We start from the raw sequence: 22,252 nt of genomic DNA, 5'->3' as shown, positions 1-22,252 counted from the left end.
TTGATGATTAAAGGAAAAACTCATTTAACTTCCCTTCCTCGTCAGAGTGCTGCACATGACCACAAGCGTTCTGTCCTGGTGTAGGAAACTTCCTGACAGCCGTGAGATTCCCACAGAAGCGATGGATGCAATTTGTGAAGCTATGTGCAATTCTGCCCTCACGGATTTGCTGGGGAAGAAGGTTTACAGGGGTTTAACAAGCCACTCATTAGCTAACCAATATACTTTTAAAAAGTCTAAAGAAATCTGAAGATTAACTGGAAAAGTACTAAGCATGTCTTTAAAATTGGAGTCAATTTGATGTCTTCTGCACTTCAGCATGTGTTTAGCTGGGCTGACAGCACAGTGATCACATAAAACATGCCTACTCAGGAGCACCCTCATTTCTCCTTCATCCATCAATCATCTTCCTCTGCAGATCATCTTCTCAACTAACCAAACATGATATCAGTTTTCAAGGGAAATTCCCATGTGAAGTTCTGTTCAACTGCCCGTAGGCTGGATAGTGTTCCTAAATGCAGCAGTAACATCAGCTACATATGAAAGAAAGTTAGAAACATTTTGTATCCCGATAAACTGCTGTAGTTTTTCTAAGCGAAGATAAATAGAAGTTCAGAGGAAATAACTGTATTGTGATTAGTTGTGATAAAAGTCATTTGCTTGTGAGGGGAAATTTCATAATGTTGTCTTTATCTTATTTGTGAGGGCCTCTTGTAATTGTTGGGTTTGGCATGTTGTGTTTGCTCTGCTAGATCCCACCGTGTGAAGCAAAGAGCAGAAGAGGAGCTGAGCAGCATCACTCTGTGCTGCGTGGATCCCTTTCATGCTTGGGGATGAGGCAGCTGTGGGGCTCCTCTGTGACACTGAAAAAAACCCACAGTTATCAGGTAAGGGAGATTGAAAGCCTGTGAGCTACTGAAGTAAGGCAAAGAAGTGAGTTATAAATCATATTGGCATTTCATGTAGCCATCGTAGCCAAGTATCTTCTTTATGAAATCAAAGTGATGTGGTTTGTAATGGTTTTTTTCAAGGTCCCCTGAGTTTACTGTACGTTTTCCTATCCTGTTTCTCTGTAGACAGCAGATACCTAACTTCAACTGGCCACAGCTTTAGGGAATGTTCTGCAATAGGAGGGCACTTGAACTACGCAGGAAAGTCTTTTGACATGAACAAATGAAGGTGTACAGCTGGAACATTGGAAATCTTGGGTGGTGTGAAATTCACAGCAGTGCCATGGGTGGGCATTCCAGCAACATAACAGGGAATGCAGATGTTTTCCATCTAACAGCTTTCCCATAAAATATGTCTAAATATTCATGTGGGAGTAAGGGACAAAATACAGATCCCTGAGAAGCCCATGGCAATATGTACAATGATTTCAGTGAAGTCAGGATTCTGCCTTGCAGGATTATTCATGTGCTTAGAGATAAATCTGCACACCAATACTTGCAGACTCAAGGCTTGTGGCTGTGTTTTCCATGCAGCTGAGTGTTTCTGGTTGCCACTGACATCAGAAGCACCTGCGTGGGGCTCTGCTGCTGAAAGTGGAGGCTTTTCACTGCTGAGTTCCCTTGTCAGCCCAGGGCTGAGTAGACCTGGCTGCCCCATGGATGTGGAAGGTGATCATCGAATGGCCTGGGTTGAAAAGGACCACAACGATCATCCAGTTTCAACCCCCTGCTGTGTGCAGGGTCGCCAACCACCAGACCAGGCTGCCCAGAGCCACATCCAGCCTGGCCTTGAATGCCTCCAGGGATGGGGCATCCACAGCCTCCTTGGGCAACCTGTTCCAGTGTGTCACCACCCTCTGTGTGAAAAACTGCCTCCTAATATCTAATCTAAACCTCCCCTGTGTCAGTTTAAAACCATTCCCCCTTGTCCTATCACCATCCACCCTCATAAACAGCCATTCCTCCTCCTGTTTATACACTCCCTTCAAATACTGGAAGGCCGCTATGAGGTCTCCCCAGAGCCTTCTCTTTTCCAAGCTAAACAAGCCCAGTTCTCTCAAGCTTTCCTCACAGGAGAGGTGCTCCAGCCCCGAGTGATTAAACACTGCTGTCTTCACTTAACTGGGGCGGTGATTCTCATGTTCCACAGGTGTTTGCTTTTGATTGTGCTATGTACAGCTGGTTGAAAGCTAGGAAAACTGCAAACAATTTAGAGAAACTGTTCTCCTATGTTGTAGTAAGTTTCTGAGGTGGTATGCTGTTGGTATTGTTTTTAAATCTATGAACTGTTCCTCATATGCCATTGGCTCTAGGAGGTATAGCAGTATAAGCTTTTGACAAGATTATTCATTGCTTTTTTGGTAGCTGTACATTTCTGCGTGTTCAAAGTGCTGCAGGAACACTCATTCTTTTGTTTTCTTTCTTTTAATTATCAGGTTCTCTGGAGCATTACTTGTTACATTTTCAAACATAATAATACACATGTATCTGAATTATATGAATAATTCAGAGAGTAAACAATTATGCACAACCACTTTAAGTAAAGTTCTTTATGCTACTGTGCCATTAGCACACAAATACTATGCTGGAAAGCTGTGAAGATTTTTATCTCAATGAAGTACTTGGTGCACCTTTTTAAGGAGATCAGCCCCGTTAGTGTCACAATTCTTGTGAACAGGAAAAGCAACAAATATAAAAAAAAAAACAAAAAACCATGCTTTTCAGTATGAATTTGTAATAAAAATGAAATATGCAGAGTGTACATTGTCTTAACAAAGTGAGTGGTATTACTCAAATGGTTAAAGTTAAGCTTATTCTTATGTGTGTGTTTCATTTGCATCCTGAATGAAAAATGATCTGCAGAGTCAATTGCAGCTGATGCTCGCTGGAGCTCCAGACTGCCACTTGTGTGAGTGGCTGCACTCAGGTGAACGCGGTCAAGCTGAAAATGCAAAGCACTTCATCAAATTCTTCCAAGTGACAGCATGCTTTTTGAGGCAAAACTTAATGAGATTAGGGAAGCTGATTGGTTTCTACACAGGAATTTTAGGAGGGAGTGTTGGAATTTCTGTTTGTAACAAATATTAAGAGTAGATGAAAATGGGAGTAAGGTGAGATGGGTGAATAAAACAATGTCCAATACTGATTTTGATCACATAATAATATTGAGACACAAGTTCTCAGGACGTGCGGGTAACTATTTCCTGCTAAATGTCTCCTGAAATGGTTGGGTTGTTTCCAGCCCTGTTATAAACTGACAAAAGAACTCCTATTTCTGATAGCACCAATTTCTATATCTGTATGGATGCTGATAAATTTGTGAGTAACTTATTTACTAGCTTAAAAAAGTCATGATTGCAATAGAAATGTAAGATTGTTGAATACAAATTAATAATTGCCCTGAATTTTATTATAAGATGGGAAAATTAAGTATTCGGATCCAAATTGTTTTTCATACTTCTAATTCTGCAAGAAGTCATTGGAAGTCAAGAAACAGACATCCAATAAATATTTATGCTTGTCTTTATTCACATTCATGTGATCTGTATTGTTTCATTTTCTGGGAAAAATAAGCAGCATAAAATTAAGCACATATGTGTACATTTTAAGAAATAACTTCTCTGCTTCATTGGAGCTATCAGAGGACTGCTTTGGGTCTTTGGTTCTGGGGCTTTTCCCCTATCGTTTTATACTTATCCACGTAACATTTTGCTTATAAAACGACTCAGAACTTGCAGATTTAAAAACAGTGCTATAGGAATGGAGCCCAGAGTTCAGGTCACAGGTGCCAGGGCTGTCTAGTTGTCTACCACTCCTCCTTTCTTTCTGATGAGGTAAGGTCAGTGAGAAGAACCAATTTTTTCTTTCCTCACAATATATGGGGTAATGATACAGGGAAATATGCTGTATGGTAGAGACTGTCCACAGTGGTCTGAAATCAGACTTTGAAATGAAATCCGAGTCTCTGAATGCAGATGTGACATCAGTTACATTCAAAGGGAGACACAAGTGAAGATGTTCTCTTCAGGTCCACCTGTAAGGTCTGATATCCAAGATGTTTAGGTAGTGAAAGAAACGTGTCATTAACATTTCCCTAGAAATAATTAAAGTCAATTAGCTTTTCTCAAAGAGTTACAGTTACTGCTGGTGGGATGCTTGTGGCACAAAAGCTGCTGAGCCGTCCAAATCACTGCAGTCCGATTCATACCTGAGATGACTGCTAGGAAAAAGAAACCCACCAAGTCAGGCTGTTATGTTTTAGGATGTATTGGCTTGGAACATTTTTGAGCTGCTCATGTATGGTCCCTTGGGTACTGACAGCCAAAGATTTATGCTTGTGAGATGAGTTCCTCTACGAGGCAGAGACTGGGGCCATTAGTAGGTCAGAGTCCAGAAGCTCAACTGCTGAACAAACAAGAAAACCAAATTCTGTAAGAAGAAAATATGCTTGAATGAGAACTCAGACACCTGAAGAAGGACTCCAGATGTTTGAAAAATGTTTAAAAAAGCAATGGGGAAGATGCAATAATAGAGGGGAAGACCATAGCAAACAAATTCTCCTACAGGTAATTACAACACAAAAGACTAATATTTCAATTCGCAGAGAAGAAGAAGAGCAAAGAAGAGCTCTTCATATTTGTGATGGAAGGATAGAAGACGTTTTCATGAAAGACAAACTCTGTGGAATCAAAAAGGAGAAAGTTATACCAAGATAAGGAATTAGCTTAGAGGGGAGCTGTACTGCAGAGCTCAAGAAGTGAGAAGTAAAGGTAGGAAAACAACATCAGAGAGAAACCTGTGCAAGGAAGTTGGAGGAGAAAGGAGAACAGAGAGACTATGGAGGTTAACAAAATCAAGTAAATCAATGGGAAATTAAGGAAACAATAACTTCAGTATGGCACAGTTAAGAACAGAGAAGCATAGGGAAAATTTGGAAGTGTAAAAAAGATTGTGCTTCCTTTTCATCAAGGAGGAGGATTCAAGAGGAAAAGGGCTCTGGCACAGGCAGCTATCCATGCTCTGCCTCCTCCATAGAGGAACTGGTGAGAAAGTACAGCTGGTACATTATGGTGAAGTTAACCTCTATATGGGATGGTGAGCATGCACAGTTTGAAAGTTCCAATTCATGAGAAAATCTTCCAATCACAGAACTCTCCTGTATCAGTTAGTGGAAAATGCTTTTCATACTGACGCTAAATAACAGGAGTCTGCTTTGGAAACAAATTGACTTGGATTTTCTTTTTCATGGGGAAATATGTAGGGCAACCTACCCCTACATGCAGTCTCTGCTTTATGGACTGTGACTATTAAAAGATGCATTCAACAATTGGGCAGTGCCAGAATAAGGCTGATCTTTAAATGTGGCTCCTAAATGTGTCATATGTAGAAATGGTTAAGTCCAGTGCTGATGTTAACAACGTGCTGCATTTACGAAGAACTCGTACAATACATAGGCTGGACAGATCTCACTCAGGGGCTATTCATTATGTTAATATTAACTTGCACGCCATAAGACTTTCTTCCTTATTTAGTGCATACAGTTCCATCCCTGCTCTGAATCCAAAACATCATCATCCCTTCCACGTGCTATTTAGAATCATGGAGTCATAGAATATCCCAAGCTGGGAGGGACCCTTAAGGATAGAGTCCAGCTGTTGGCTCCACGGTCTGCCTGTTTTCTTCATACAACCGCTGCGGGGAGTTCAGCTGCTGAAAAACTGACACACACCATTGTGAGCTGCACCTTGCAAGGCTTTGTGAGTAGGTAGACTTTTTTCATAAGATCAATGAAAGCAATGCTTCTGACACAAGGAACAAGTTCACTTCCATTTAGCAGTCTCTGTTACAAAGCATTTAAGGGTAAATTTTCCCTTTAATCTCCCCCTTGGAAATCACGAATTTTCTTTGAAATGTTCACAAACACACACACACATAAAGAAATGTAGTATGAATGCTTCCTCTACAGTGTTTCCTCTTTTTCAGACGATGTTTGGTAAAATGATGAGTAGGGACAGAGAGACTAACAGGGACATGTGTTGCTGGTTATACCACTTGGACCACAACCTCCTCTTCCACTGCCCCTGTAAGTCCTAAGGTTGCCCAGAACTTCCCAATGTGTTTTTTAAAATTAGTATTTACTTCAGCAGCTTTTTCAGTTCAAGATGAAATGTTCTATTCCATGGAACAGGCTGCTCAGGGGCTGTGGAGTCATGCTGTCCATGGACTTGTTTGAGAAGCATGTATGTGTGGCACTGAGAGACATGGTTAGTGGGCATGGTGGGGGTGGCTTGGTGGATAGACTGAATGATCTTAGTGTTCTTTTCCAACCTTCATAATTCTGTGATTCTAGGAGTTTGCCTCAAACTGAGTTGAGTGAGACCTGTGGTGTTTGCCATTCTTGGGAATGTGACTGAAAAAAAAAAAGGAGGTGTGCACTATCACTGAAATTGCAGAATCCTACAGTCTGGGAAAGGAAATTTCCACTCTGTTTTCAAAGATCAGCTGTTTTGCAATATGCTTATATGCAGGCACGTATTCCCCAGCAAGTTTATTCAGCAGAGCTTGTAAATTCTCCAAAGATGCTTCTGCCAGTGAGCATGCTTCCATTCCCTTACAGATCTTCTACGTGTTAACATGGGCTTTAATTAAACACACCATGTTTGGCCTGGAGCAACAGAAGGGGAATTTGACTAAGCTTGTAACTGCTGCTCCCAGACAGTGGAACTATTTCAGCGTAATTTCAGGGCTCCTTTTCCACTTTCCCCTGGGCATCGTGGAGGAATAAAATCTCTGATGAAAATGCAGGAAGTGGAAGAAAAAAATGAGGGGAATGCAAAGGAGTCAATAAAATCAAGAGTTCTGGCAAAGTTAAGACTAAGTGAGGAAATTAAAATGGGCTGGGAATTGGAAAAGGTGCCCTGGCACTGGCTGCACAAGAAGAGCAGGACTGTGAACCAGTTTGCTAGGTGGAATTGAACACAGAGGTAAAGAGGAATGAGAAAAAGGTTTTGTATGAGTGAACTGGAGCTGGGATTCTCTGAGGCTAACGCAGAAGATGAGCCAGAGTGCAAAGGGTAAATTGGAACAAGCTGAGAAAAGACTGAGAACAATACCTTCAGCAAGTATAGGCAAAAGTTATCATGTGCAGCAGCTCATGTAATGCAATGCTGGACACCAAGTGAAGTATCCTTTCTGGCTGGCTTCTGAACAGCAGACAGCCAGCCACAAAGCGTACATGAAAAACTTGTTGCAGCACAGCACTGACTTGCAGCAACATATTTCCTAATATCCTTCAGGTCCTTCCAATAAATTGTCAATCTAATAATCATCCTTCTGAGATCTCGTTTATCACTTCTTGGTTCCAAGGTTCTTCAGTCTGCTTTTCTTACAAATATCCTATCACTGAGGCTTCTCTAGTCATCACATTAACAATCTATGCATACACCATACATACTGTTTGTCTTTCCTAAAGTTAGCATGCACCCGATCTCATTCTGCACATCCACTTACTTTTAGGGGCTTCGTAATACACTAATAACAGGGATGGCAGGGGATGGAAGTAGGAAGCTGGTCTCCTGTTTCCACTGCAGACTGATGGTGTTGACTCCCTGCAAGGGAAGCAGACAGTGCTGGATGCTATGGATGCTGGGTGAAGTCAGGTGTGGAAAACTAGCAGCAGCTGGGCAAATAACTTAGAGAAGTAGATCCTGCCTTCACCGAAGACTGTGAGGAAGAGAAACCTCCTTTACACCAATGTAACATAAAGAGGCAGGCTTTCTTTATTGCAGTACTGGATGCACAGGGATCACTCCACATAATGTGCACACCTTGTTTTCAGATGGTAGCTATACATATGCAATTAAGCTATGCATATGCATTAGATTTCTGAGAACAATCAGACATAATTGTATTGTTTCCAAGAAGTTCTTTGCATATTTCTCCGCCCCTTTGTGCTGGATTGCTGGTGTCATGAGTCTCTCCTGGTGGTCCTAAGGACCTCTTTCCATATTTCTCCTCAGTTGTCCTTTGGTTACCTGTTCCTTCAAGCATGTGCATGGCCAAGTTGGCAGGGATGATTTGTTTTTTTCTTACTTCTATCTCACAGCTCTTGACCACATAGTTCCTGTATCTTAATGATAGGTCTGTATTTACATCCAGGATGTCCCACCTGCAGCTGAAGCAGTGCTAGCAAAGGTTGCCTTATAAAGTTTACAGGTCACAAGTATTGGCCCTGGGGTTACTTCGTTACTCAAGGTAACATGCAAAGCTGGGCAGAAGCCTGAGTCCAGAGTACAGGAGTGGGAATTGGAAGGCAAGAAATATGACAGTGGGACAAAGCAGTGGGACTGCGAAAAATAGGGCAGTGCCGATGGGAGGAGACAAGCAGAATCAGTCAAACATGAACAAATGATCAGAATGTTCTTCTTCAGCCCCTTCAGATGCCAGCGTGAAACACACAAATCCCAGAGCTGGGAGTGCTGAGAGCCCAGGACTGTGCAGCTATGATCTATGTGTGGCCAGACTTTGATATTCTGTGATCATCTACTTAAATATGGTCTCATGATGGATCTGCAAAATGCAGTTATACTAATTAATGTAAGCTGCTCTTAATCCCAGCGTTTCCTGACTTTGATGTGCTTGACCTTAGAACATTAATAACATTCTTTAAAGTACTCTGGAGACTACACACATATACTATACATGTACAAATAGCATCAGTCTGAAGTACTTGTTCTGCATTTGTTTCAAAATGTAGTTCATTTGATTTTAAATACCGATTTGGCTTCTGTGAGTCCTCCTTTCATTTTTTCCTCTTTTATAGAATTCCTTAAAATTGCACTATACAGCAGTTTGCCAGCTGTAATTAGGATGTATAGAATATTCCCAGGTTTCTTCACATTAATTATAACTTACTGTTAATATATGCGTTAATTGGTCGGTCATTTTATAATTGCTTTGAATGGATGCAGCCCATTGGTGCTAGCTCTGAACAACCCCACACAAAGAACAGAAATCTATCTTTCAGTGCATGTCGCTGCTCCTAGAAGGACATAAGAGCCTTGCTTTGTTAGGTATTGCCATGGGTCCCGCTCAAGTCAATGGCAAGCAGTCAAGCAGGGGTGCAAATTTCTGTAAGAATATTCTGTATCATCTGCTGCTGGCATTGCACCAGAAAAAGGCTGAATTTCAAAATGTTTCAGTGATCTGAATAGAGAACTTATGGATAATTTGAGATCTTTTTGCAACCTGTGCTTTATTCACTGACATTTCTTCATAGTCTTCATGCAAACTGGTCTGCTACCATAGCTGACATCACTCTGTGAGTGAAGACTCTAAGAAAAATGGTTTTTCAGACTTGTGATTAAAGCAGAAGTGACAACATGGTGGATGCTACAGCTTGTCTTGGGCTGCCAAATACAATTCTGTGTTATTCCGTGAACACCATCACCTGAACCATTTATCATTTGCCTGTTGTTTTTTTTTCTTCTTTGAAACGTAGTCTTGCTATGATCCTTCTCCTGTGGTTCTCTCATCTACTCTGTGTACCATGTGAGCACTTTTTGTGTCCTGTAAAACCTCTCTTTGCAACCCTTCCTTACTGATGCATTTTTCTCTTTCAAAATGTCTTTGTTTTTCCCGGGCTGTCGCAAAAGAGGAGTGGCCAGCAGGATGAGGGAGGGGACTGTCCCCCTCTGCTCTGCCCTCATGAGGCCCCACCTGCAGTACTGCATCCAGGCCAGGGACCCCAGCACAAGAAAGTTGTGGAGCTGTTGCAGTAAGTCCAGAGGAGGGCCATGAAGATGCTCAGAGTCTGGAGCACCTTTCCCATGAAGAAATGCTGAGGGAGCTGCGTGTGTTCAGCCTGGAGAAGGCTCCAGGGACACCTCACAGTGGCTTTTGAGTACTTAAAAGGAGCAGGAAGGGGATTGACTTTTTACATGGGCTGATAGTGATAGCACAATGAGAGGGATGGCTCTGAACTAAAAGAAGGGGAATTTAGATTAGATGTTAGCCAGAAATTCTTTACTCAGAGGACAGTGAGGTGGTGGCACAGCTGCCCATAGAAGCTGTGGTGCCCCATCCCTGGAGGCGCTCAGGGCCAGGCTGGATGGGGCCCTGGGCAGCTGAGCTGCTGGGTGGCAGCCCTGCCCATGGCAGGGGGTTGGGGCTGGGTGGGCTTTGAGGTCCCCTCCAACGTGAACCATTCCATGATTCTGCAGTTTTGTGATTCTGTTGTCGTACCTTTTCCTGTGAGTTCTGTTACTGCTCTTGTGGTAATGGCCACAAAGAGAAAAACAGGAAACTCAATTCCAGCTTAATCCTGTGGTCTTTGGAAGGTGTGTTTTCTCCTTTGATGCCTTGTGCAGCACCGATGACATTGCTAGAGGTTATCAGAAGTTTGCCTGTGATGACTTCATTATCTGTATTCATGGGACTTACGTGCATTGCTGGCTATTAAGTGTTTTAGTTTGCATTTGTAGAGGACATGCACATCTTTTCATAGAACCATCATAAACTGCAAGGGTTGGAAGAGACCCATAAGGACCATCGAGTCTAACTCCCGGCTCCATACAGCACCACCCACAATCCAAACCCTATGACAATGACAAAACCTGAACTCTACCAAGCCTGATGCCACAACCACGTTTTGTTACGTGAAATCAAGCTTGTAAACGGCTCTTTACCCCTTTTGCTTTCACTAGGCGTGGGCCAACACTTTGTTGCTTCCCACGGCCACCAGAACGCACCGGTCAAATGTGTGACCGGACACAGGGGCACCGGGCTCGGCCCGCACCCCGCACCCTGACCTTGACGCGGGGATGCCGCGCCCGCCCGGCCCCTCGCACACCCAGCCGGGCGACCGGCCCGCCCCGCCCCGCCTAACGGTGCCCCCCCTCCCCGCATCACGTGACGCTGGGCGGTGAGGCGCCGCCTCCCATTGGCAGCGGGCGGTGACCTCAGTGACGAGACACGTCCCGCAGCGCGGCCTCGCCCACCTCTGTGCCCGGCGGCTCGCGGCGCTATATAAGGCGGGGGGCGGGCGGCAGGGCGGGCCTGAGCGTGTGCGGGCACCGAGGTGAGCGGGGGGGGGGGGGGGGGGTGGGAGCAAGGGGCGGCCGCGCCGCGGCACCGGGTGCGGGCGGTGGCGGTCGTCGTGAACTTGCGGTGCTCGGACGGGAAGGAACCCGCCGCCGGTACCCTCCTCATCCTTCTCCCTGTACCCGGGTGGGGGCGAGGGGGTGCTGCTCGCCCTCAGGGGCCGGAGCTCCTCGTTCTACTGCCGGTCTGCGGAGCGGGCGCCGCAGGGCGGCGGCGGTGCGGCGTCACGGCCGGGGTGCAGAGCGCGGAGCATCCCCCGCAAAGCGGCCGCGCTCAAGGTGAAAGCCGGCCCCTCCCTCCCCGCCTTGCTTCGGACCGCTGCCGCCACGCGGGTGGCTGCGGGCGGGGCCGCTTCTCCGCGAGGGGCAGCGCCGGTGTAGGCGGGCGTGCGGCTGCACCGCCGTGTTATGCAGCTTTTTGCCTTTTCACTCTTTTCTGTGGGGAGCTTTTAAGGCTGCGGCGCCGCTCAGATTGCGGCGAAGGTCAGGGAGGGGTAAAACCGTTTTAATGGGATGGGAAGCCGGGCACGGCACGCAGGTGCGCGCTTGCGGCTATTCCCTGCGGGCACTGCGTGCGGCAAGGCAGCCCGCTGTTCGTCGGGCGTTCGGGCTTCTGGAAGCAGCCTTCCGCTGCCGGGTCTGTGTGTCTGTGTGCGTGTGTGAAGCGTTTCTGCTGGCTGGGCGGCCACGCGAAGTTTGCCTTCGCTCTGAAATCTCTGATGCGGATACTCGGGGAAGGAGGGAGGGAGGAGAGGACAAGGCAGGGAACGCGTCCTTACCGGGGCTCTGTGCTGTGGCTCCGTGTTTCTCTGTCAAAGCATGATAAGGTATAACTTGAGGAAAGAGAGCTAAACAAGCGCAGTTCCCTTGCAGCTCCATCCTTTTCAATGGTGCAGCTTTCCCAAGCCCCTTTCCGTTGCCCATCGTCACCTTCAGGCCGGTCGGAGGAGGGGGAGGAGAAGAGTATGAAGGCAGCCAAGCAGCAGGTGACCCCGGCTGGGGACAGCCAGCCCTCCGCCAGCCCGCTGCAGGCCGCACTGAACTCGGCGGCCTCTCCTTCCCAGGCGTACGAGACCTACATCGACAATGGGCTCATCTGCCTCAAACACAAGATCAGGAATATCGAGAAGAAGAAGGTAATGTGTCTTCCTGCTGCGGTGGCACTCTGCTAAACGGCTGATGGGAGGACTCCTCAGTATAAGGGCGTGTGTGTAATAACACAGGGCTTCTTAAAATATCACTGTTCTGCGCCTTTCATGAGTTTTGTTTCGCTACTGCATAGTGTGTGTGGGAGGGAAATGTTCTTTATTCTCATTGTAATGGGCTGCTTGCATTTGATGTGATGCGAGCGCTGTTTTGTAGAAGCAGGGATGTAGTAACTCAGAACCTGCTCTGTGGTAATTAATTCAGAGTTCAGTGACTGCTGGTCAGCATTGGGGTGCTTCTCTGCCAGGCTGAGTTCAGAACAGACTTCGAGCTGTTCTGATGTAGTTGAATGCCTTAAAAAAAAAAAAAGTCTTTGTATTTCCATTGATTATATGCATCTCATACTGGGATGTAGGGATATAAGTAAGAACATGAGCAGTCTTTGCTGTGGCTAAAGCAATGTCAAATGTTATTAACGATGTACTGCTATATACATGGATCGACTGCTATGTTTTATATATAGACAAATGTTGTTCAGCAGGAGGCTCCTACACAAGCTAAAGCCTGCTTTTTTTTATTTTTTGAGTTGGAGCTGTGCCTTTTTTCCAGGGAATACAGTTAATAAGTATTGATGCTATACTTTTAAACATTGCAGCTGTAGCCACTCAAGCTTTTGTGTTCTAGGACTTCCCTGCTGATTGCTTGGTAACTGAAAGTTATATCGATGTGTGATTATAAATCAAGAGAATGTCTTCTACAGAACTAAAGAAGCTGCTGCTGTTGCTTTTGATACTGGGTCAGAATTAAAAACAAAGCAATTGTGTGAATTCTGAGACTCTATAAACGTGTTTAAAAAAAAAAAAGAAACAAAAAACTGATGCATCATGTTTTAGGGTGAGAAGAGGTGTTTAGATAAGACTTAAGGCTATATGGCTATGGAAATTGATTCTCCTGCAGGTGTTCAGGAATTACTGCTGTCTCTTATATCATGCATTATGCTGCATTTCTGAATAATCTCAGATAAGCATGTCGTCTTTGTGATTAAGCAAGTGCATTTATTCTAACTGGGCCAAGGAAGCCTATTGTGAGCTTCTCCAGTATTTTTGTTTGTTTCAGGTTAGCACATTACAATATGGCCTCACTAGCAAATGAAAGTGACTTGATAGAATGAATAGGAAGTATTCCTGGTTCTAGATACTGTGTTAATAAAATCTGTTTGGGCAGATAAATGAAATAATTCAACTTCATGGTAGTGTATGCTTCATTTTTCCTGTGATTAAGGGCAATACCTAGTAGCTTATTTTTGCATAGTTCATTTCAGCTGTTAGAGACTATTAAGTGCATTAGAAAAAAACTTTTTTACTTGAATGCAGTAGTCCATTTTCTTAAGAAATACTGCAATAAAATCCTGATTACCTTAGATTCTGATACACGTACAGTAGAAAAATTAACTAGGACTATTCCAGGTTAGCATTACTAAATGTGACATTGGCTTGGAAAAATGAAAAGGCACAATACTTTGAAATGCAGATGGTGAATGTGTTTGGAGCCTCTGAAAGATTTAAGGTCAATGTATTATTTCTTAAATGAAACAAAGGCAGTAAGGAAAAAAGATAAAAGTTATGAATGGGGAATAAAAAGGGAATGAGGAAGCCCTGGAGAATGTTTGCAAAATCAAAGGAACAGCTAAGTCTGTGTTCTCCTGAAAGTTAGAGGAGATAGTAAAGTTACTGTTTTGCTGCAATATGCAGATTTAAAGAGAATAGTTCACTCATTCTTAACATTAGAAATAAGTATAAAACTGACTTTAAATTTTCCTGTAGCTCAAACTAGAAGACTACAAAGATCGACTGAAGAAGGGAGAGGCCCTCAATCAAGACCAGTTGGTAAGCTTGCATTGTGGGGGAGTGGATGGATTTGATTGAAAGATGCAGTGATGTAACTTTGAAGAAATGCTTGTGGACTTTTGGGTTGCTTTTTTTTTTTTTTTTTTTTTTTTTTTTTTTTTGCCAAGCAAAATGGGCAAGCTGGAAATTAAGCTAAATGGGTAAGCTTTAGCCTTCATGTGTACAGAAGGTCTGAGGATTGCTCTGTAGTCTTTCAACTTCAGTGTTCCTCTATGTCTCATGATGAGGTATCCACATCTAACATGTTTGTTTTGTGGTGTTGCCATGTTAGAACACACACCAACTCTTCTAGGCTAGCTAATCCTCAGTACTTCACTAATAGATGTTAGCTGAAATTGCATGTTAGCTCCAAGACTACTAGAGTTTTGAATGCCAGGATGCAAGACTGCTAATCAGCAAGTGTGGCGTGCTCCCTGAAGTCAGCTTCAACTCTCTTGGTGTTAAAACTGGTTCTGGCTTTTTTTGTCTTGGACTTCCAGTTTTCTGGAATGGGAAACTGTGTGTGTGTGTGTTTGTGTGTGTGTTATCTATAATATGAAAGCTGTTGCTGGGTGGTGAGGTGCCACACAATTCAAAGGGTTTATTGCTCTGATTACTGAGCATGTTTTTAAAGTGTGCTTCAGGGATGTGTTAAGAGCATTCCTGTAACAAAGGGCACTGGCTATTCAGTGTTTGTGCTGACTCTCATAATGGACCAGCTGGAGAAAGAATCCATTGGCTATTAGCTTCATCACAATGCAGCAATATGGGAACACAAATGTATCTGTACTTGTAATCCTTTGTAAAGGATGACTAATCATGAAGGAGACAAGAGGAGAAAAACTGTCTGCTTAAAAGTAGACGAGACCTGTTGGAGCGAATGATCATTTAATACTTTTCTATGGAATCTGATGTCTTTTGCCCCCTTAAGCACTGGAGCAAATGAATCAAATCTCACATGAAGTGAGATGACCTTTTAGTTCTACACTCCACTTGGAAATGGATGGGGAAATAGCCCCATTTTGTTAAGATCCCAAGTGTTAAACTATCAGTTGTCTTCTGTTGCTTATAGGTTATTGAGCAGTATTTTCCTTTAAGCTGTTAATCTGGAACATGCTGCAGAGTTACTCCTTAATGTGACTGTTGTTTTTTGCTTGGTCTGTGCTTTGAATATGAAAAAACAACAGAACGTCAGGAGAAAGTGGAAATTACAAAGTGTGGTCTAAGAAGAGGATTCTGTAGATGTTTTGTTTGCAGAATGCACCCAGCTGCGCTGACTTTAGAAAATGTGTAGGTGATGAACTTTGTTACTGGCTTTCACTATTCCAGCTGAGTTTAAGTATTTAGCAACTGTTAGGTGTTCACTGTAGTTAGTATACTTATCAGAGTTCAATTTTTGGAGTGTCTCAGGCTTTTAAAACAGAATAAGATTCTGTTTTGCTAGTGAACTGACTTGGTAATTAAACTTGAGATGGCTGCTCTAGGAGTGCTCAGTATGTAACTGCTCTGATCAAGTCCTTATTTCAGGTGCTTCATTAAGGTACAGAAATACTGCATTTTTACACTTCAGATGTGAATTACTAATGTATATACAACTACCAGGATCTGGTGCTTGAAACTAAAGCAGAGGTTAATTGAGTTTCTGAAATAAAGCTTAACTGCACATAATATAGAAGAGCTCTAAAGCAACTTGCCATCTCTGTATTTTTTCATTGTTTTTCACACAAGTACACATGTAGTGATGAGCTTGTTCTGCAAGCAGTTTGAATGAAACTAATTGCTCGTGGTGTGTGAGCAATGGTGTGAGCAATTAGTGTGCTTGCCTTACTTCAGGAAAAAAAAAGTTTCAAAAACAAGGAGCTCCCAGCAAGTTGACTGTCTGCTTTGGCAATACTGTTCTGGCCTGCTGCGGCTCAGCTGATTATTCCTTACTGTCAGACCAGGAGCTAACTCTCACTCAAACATTAATGTTTCTGTTAATGGATGTTAATAACAGCTGTGTGACAAAAGGAAGCTATTGCTTTTCCCCAGGTTGTCAATCAGACAAATGGAATAACATAACCTGAAACTTGCTTCTCAATTTAAGAGCACAGTTAATTTGCAAATCCCAAATATTATTGTGACAGTAGGTGAAGCTTTACCACTGCAGGGATAAAGCACGTGTCAACATTACTACACTGAAAGAGCTTTATGTTGTGTTAGAAATGGCCTGTCAGTCTAACTTTGATATCTCACATTCAGTTTGGTTTATATTCATAGTAAAGCACATATGTGCTGTAGTTAAATTTAACTTCTTACTTCCCAAGTGTTCCTTATGTTAAGTGGGTTTGTGCAGCGTATCTGAACTACAGCATTTTGCTATCTCCAGACTTCAAGGAGACTTACAAATGAGTTTACTTCTCAGTGGATAAGGGAAGGAATTCATAGGGTATATAAAAATGTAATTAAGAATCTACATTCTTTTTGAAGTTGGAGTAAGATGTGTTAAAGCCATTAATGAAGTCAGGAACGCTGCTTTACTTGTAGAAATAAAATTTGCAAGACTTCAGGAGAGTATGATATGACTTGCTCTCCATACTACTAACTTCTGAAAGCTTTTATGAATTACCTGTCAAGGTATTTCAACTAAGCATCAGGCTAAAGCCTCAGTACTAAACTTGTCTTCTGTAATTCTTTCAAGTTTCATGTTAGCATCTGATGATAAACAGCTGTTTTTATCTGATTGTTGAGACTTGCAGAAATAAAAAGAAAAATGGAAAATAAGAGATATTTAAGCTTTCCTGCTTCAGCATTAGCATACCAAGCATTGCATAAGGTATTGCATGGAAAATGCATCTCAGATGGTTATTGATAGTGATAGACAGTGTAAGTTGTTACAAGTTAGTGTCAAAGAAGAACCTACTAGATCACTAGCTCTGCAGTGAGGTTAAGTAAAATTTGAGATGCAATCAGTAGTCTTAAGTATTAAATGTATTTTTATCTATTTCTTTATAGGAGGCAGTAGAGAAATATGATGAAGTAGTACACAATCTAGAATTTGCCAAGGAGCTTCAGAAGACATTTTCAGGTCTTAGCCAAGATGTAAGTATAATATGTTGCTCATGACACTGTCAGGAGTTGACCGATCTTTGCACTGTTCCTCCAATTGCTATATTTACATGCCACTGTGCAGATTGCTAAGCTGTTTGTCTCAGAACTCAGGTGAACAATCTGTTTATACTGTCTGAAATACAGACTAGATCAGAGTAAAGACTGACAATTGTATGATGCTGTCTTCAATGTGGTGTTCTCTGTACTGTTTTAAGAACTTGTGCTTAAGCAAACTGAATAATTTGAACTTGTCTGTATTTGAGATGACTCTAGGTTTAAAATGGAACCACCTTGCCTATGCCTTGTGCCTAGGGTAGACTCATTCCCTGTGTAGGTGTGGATTGGTGGATGATCAGCTCCACTGAAGAGTCCATGGAGGCCCTCCTTGTGGGCAGCAGCCAAAGTAAACTGCATATCCTGTAGCAGTGAAGACCAGACTCCTAGCCAGTATTTAAAGGGAACTGATTATTTTCACTTAGTGTTCATTAAACCAGCTGTGTCTATCCCTGGCTACTGGGTACACAGATGTTATAGATAATTTGAGTCCACTGGTGGGTCCCCATAAGGCCAGGTGCTAGAGCAGATCAGTGAAAGCCTGGAAGAACTGGGCTTACTGAGCCCCAAGAAGTGAAGAATTGGCAGGAGTTATGTAGTATTAGTCCTCAGATACCATAAAAGATAGAGCTAGTCTTTGTTGTGAGGTATGTAGAAGAATGAATAAGAAACTGAGATAGCAGATTCCAACTAGATAGGAGGGAAGCTGTCACCGACAACTGAGCACTAGAACAGACTGCCTAGAGAAGCCATTGAATCTCTCCCCAGGTATTTGAGGCCTGACTACAGTGAAAACTAAGTGGCTGGTTCTTGATTCAGCATCATTCTTCATTGTTCTGGAGGCTGGGCTAGGTGACCTCTTAAGGTTCCTTCTAAATAAAATGCTTTTTTCCAGTTTATTTCCAGTATGGAAAGCACTGGTATTAAGTAACTTTGGCTTCAGTTAGTACAGCTCTTGGTGAAATTCTGCTGAAGATGAAGGACTTTGCTACTTATTCTGCTGTAGTTTTCTCTAATTATGGCAACTTACAGTTCTAGTGTTTTATTTAGGACTTCAGGATTTGATGTGGCATATTTTCATGTAAGCAAGTGCTTTCTTTGACTGCTGGAGAAATTAGTTTCTTGGCTCTCAGGAAAATGCAGTTCTTGTGAAAAGATCTGATCTGATGTAGTGCTGGGGAGGCAAAACATGATTAGTCACTCCTCTGGCAGAATTTCTTTGCTTCTTGTATAATACTGACGAGCTAGACTAGTAAAACGGTCTGTTTGTGACTGAGATCCAAGCAATTTTGCTTAGACTTCTTTTCTTGTGTGTGTAGTAACTGCAGGTAAGGCTTTGAGAGGCTTACTGCATTGTGTGATTTAAGCCTTTCCAGTGGTATTGCTGCTTTTGGGTTCACTTGATTATCGTGTTGAACACAAACCACTATGCTGAGTATCAAAACATGGCTTATCTCGTAGCTTTCCTCTACATAGCTTCCTGTAAAACAGCAGAAATAAAGGTTTTTGAGCCAATGTGCCTTGCTTTTAGGTATTTCTAGTAATCAAAATCTTATCACTAGCTTCTGCTAGTTCAGGTTTATTCTTGAGCTTATGCTATATTTAAAATACAAGCTAACCTTTTTTTTCTCATCTCTACTTCTAATAGATATTGGAATGCTGGGAGCATGGAGGTTGTGTATATTCTGTGACTGCTGTTTCTTATTTGAGTGCCTCAGCCTTCTGCTAACAGAATAACTGTGGGACTCTACTATGTTATTTGAACTGGAATGTTCAAAGTAGTGGGCAGTTTTCTCCCTAGGAAGAGTTTGAGACAGCTTCTGCATCTTTAACTTCACATGATAAATGTCAGATGGGCTTGAGTTTGTACATCGGTATTAATTCTTTCAATTTCCTTTATTCACTCTGGAAAGCAATTAAAGTAATTAGCAGTGATATACTATGCAAATATAGCAGAGGAAAATTAAGAGTGAATCTGCCAATATCCAGTTTCATTTAAAGCTATAGGTGTAGAGGTTGAATAGTGAAGTGGGGAAATCTGTCGGAGGAAGAACTTGCAAGGTCTTGTATCTGAAAAAAGAACTAGGTGTTTATTTAACCAAGGTAGGGTGATCAATACTAGAACTGTTCTGTTCTAGAATCTTGTTGTTTGGCTGTTTAACTGTTGATTTAATATATTGAAATAGTTGCTGAAAGCACAGAAGAAGGCCCAGCGAAGAGAGAGTCTATTGAAGCTTGAAGCAGAGAAGAAAAAACTGCGTACAATTCTTCAAGTCCAGTATGTGCTGCAGAACTTTACTCAAGAGCATGTTCAGAAAGATTTCAAAGGTGGTGTGAATGGTGCAATATACTTGCCTTCTAAAGAACTAGACTACCTCATAAGATTTGCAAAACTGACATGTCCAGAAAGAAATGAGAGCTTGAGGTAAGTTTGGTGCTTTTGTGTAATGAATATACTTTGTTTTCTACAGTAAGTGTCCTGTTTGACACTGCCGTGTCTTGAAATGTTATGGTTTGGGGCACAAATTAAAACTCCATACAGTACACTTTCTCTAGTCTAGATCTTAGAATATGGCAGAACTACTTCACTCTGAGCCTTAAAGGAAAGCTACTGTACCCACTTTTCCAGTTGTTCAGACTACATACAAACCCTCCTCTGTTATATCTTTTTGTACTTCCCTGGGGAGGCACTGCAGTATCACCATAAGTAGGAATTGGTGGCATGCTGCTTCATTGAGGTCTTGTTGTACATCTAATAAGAATGCAGTAAAGATGTGTTCCATTCATGTGATAATCAAGATGAGCTGCTTTGGGGTAAAGGAATGTAATGTAGTCCTTTAAGATATGACAAACTTTAGCTCTGTCACTCACTGTAAGGTTGTATGATAGTACCTGTCGTGGTTGTATTATGACTGCTAAGAATGCTTAGCTTCACTCTGCCTTAAGACTGCAGTAGACTGTGCATAAATATGGAAAACCTGTTAGATGGTAATTGGAAACACTTTGTGGAAAAGTAATTATTTTCATTGTGAAAAGTGACTTCCTGAAATTCTTAATCATTTATCACACATAGGCTAAGCTAGGTTAATCTTTGCTCTTAAAAGTTGTCTTCTAAAGTTACTTACTAAAAATACAGTAGTGTTTCATCTTGGTGGGAAAAAAGTTCTATCTCATTTATTCCACAAAATCATTACTCCTTCCTTTGACAGTAAGTTTCACATTGATGCCCTTTAACATCATGTGGGGGCTGGGGAGAGGAGGAGGAGAACTATGGGCCTATGACCAAATGCTTCACCTAGCAGAATGGCTAGAACTGGTGATGGCTACCTTCTGTGCATGTGTCCAATAAATGAGGCAGTAGGCTGATTAAGAAAGAATGGGTTCCCCAGCTGGGATTCCTGGCTCAGAATGAAGTCCAGCCATGTTGCCTTGTGGGATAATACTAGGCTTTCCAATTTGTGTAATTTACAAGTAAATTAATTCGCTAGACTGAATCTTGCACAAATTATTAAAATCTATCTTTTCTAGTGCATAGTAGTGTTGAGGATTTACTGTTTCCGGCCTTACTTTAGAAGGCTAAATGTCAGCATTTCCCAATGAAGGATATTGGGGGTAGTGCAAGACTTGATTTTTTGGCTACGTTTCTACCTGGTAAAATTGTCTTTTCTAGTGTTGAAGATCAGATGGAACAATCATCTCTTTACTTTTGGGACCTTCTAGAAGGCAGCGAGAAACCCGTGGTTGGAACAACATGTAAGTGCTTCATCTGGAGGAAATAAATGAGGTCTAAAGCTTGTGTGCTATTTTTAATATCTAGAACAAACAGAAATGCTTGATTTACAATGTCTTCATATACATTCAAGTGCTATGTGCAACTCTGTTCTCCAAGGAAGAGCTATTTAGTTACTAAGTACAGATTAGTAACAATGCGGTAATCTTTCCCTGGATAAAGAAACCATTGTCTTATACTGATGTCCTGTATCTTCTGTGTGAGCCTAGATTGTTCTGGGGAATATTGGTGGTAGCAGATCAATAGTAACTACATGAATTTACTGAATGGTAGTGGGGGTGTCTTGTTGGATAGCTGTGCAAATGGATTAAGTGTGGAACTCTGTTACTGACCATAATGCTTAGTTGAATATACTGATATCTTGGCTGAATGCTAGTCAAGATATGACATTGAGGAACAATAGTTGTTAATGAAATTGGGTGGGAGCTCTGATCATCTACAGTGCAGTTTCACCTATTGAAAATATACTCACTTTATCATGCACCAGAATCTATGGGACTCTGCATATTCTTTTGTTCTTTTAATTTCAAAAGCCCTTGGACAATCTTGAACAAGGGCTTTTCTCATTTTTCTTTTTGTGGTTCTTTTTTTCCTCTTGCAGGATGTTACTGTTGGGAGGAGGGTCTGTAGGGCAGTTATATGGTGACCACATTACAGCTTTACCTCTGCTACAACCAGCACACCTGCTGTGTTGTATCAACACTGTTTAGTTCACAGATAAGAAACAAATTCTTTTTAGGTTTGTGTGATCTAATGTTGCTAATGATCACCTTATATGTATCTAAACACAAACTACAGCCTTTACTCTAGATTGTCAAGATATTTTCTGCTAAATTAAGTGGTTTGGCAGATATTTCCTTTAAAAATATTTATGTAATTTGGCAAGAGGCGTAAGTAGCTGGAGAAGTTGCAGTTTATATATGGGAAGAGTCTTGGTCTGTAATCTAAATACTCCTTGATTTTTGAGTTGGCGTATTTTAACTTCATAAAAATTTTACCTTTTCAGATAAACACATGAAGGACTTGTTATCCAAACTTCTAGACTCTGGTTACTTTGAAAGTATTCCAACTCCTCGCACCACTGTGCCAGTGAAAGAATTGGAGGAAGTACATAGAAAATCTGAGAGGACAAGACAGATGTCAAAAGGAGAACCTATCAAAGAATCAGGTAGAATATTTCAGGGTACAATTTCTGTATTAAAATATTGGGATAAGCTTGAACTAAGCATTGATTTT

The 22,252-nt window shown here is 42.0% G+C and overlaps 1 protein-coding gene across 4 annotated transcripts in view; it reads left to right on the top strand.

The window, feature by feature from the left end:
• Positions 1-10,916: 10,916 nt before the first annotated feature.
• CAPRIN2 (caprin family member 2) overlaps positions 10,917-22,252 on the top strand; it is a 31,914-nt gene continuing 20,578 nt past the window's right edge. For 2 of the 4 annotated variants that reach the window (XM_052667898.1, XM_052667897.1), the window contains exons 1-6: positions 11,924-12,186; positions 14,020-14,082; positions 17,077-17,163; positions 19,413-19,651; positions 20,897-20,979; positions 22,023-22,184. In XM_052667898.1, coding sequence (XP_052523858.1) covers positions 11,938-12,186; positions 14,020-14,082; positions 17,077-17,163; positions 19,413-19,651; positions 20,897-20,979; positions 22,023-22,184 — 883 coding nt within the window. In that variant the 5' untranslated portion in view covers positions 11,924-11,937. Of the gene's footprint in view, positions 11,029-11,123; positions 11,147-11,923; positions 12,187-14,019; positions 14,083-17,076; positions 17,164-19,412; positions 19,652-20,896; positions 20,980-22,022; positions 22,185-22,252 lie in introns of those variants that run through there. The other 2 variants (XM_052667895.1, XM_052667896.1) reach the window with 2 other exon arrangements.

The sequence above is a fragment of the Tympanuchus pallidicinctus genome, unplaced genomic scaffold (genome assembly GCF_026119805.1).
Source record: "Tympanuchus pallidicinctus isolate F22 unplaced genomic scaffold, pur_lepc_1.0 scaffold8, whole genome shotgun sequence".
Taxonomy (NCBI): domain Eukaryota; kingdom Metazoa; phylum Chordata; class Aves; order Galliformes; family Phasianidae; genus Tympanuchus; species Tympanuchus pallidicinctus.
This window is presented reverse-complemented; position numbering and strand designations above follow the sequence as displayed.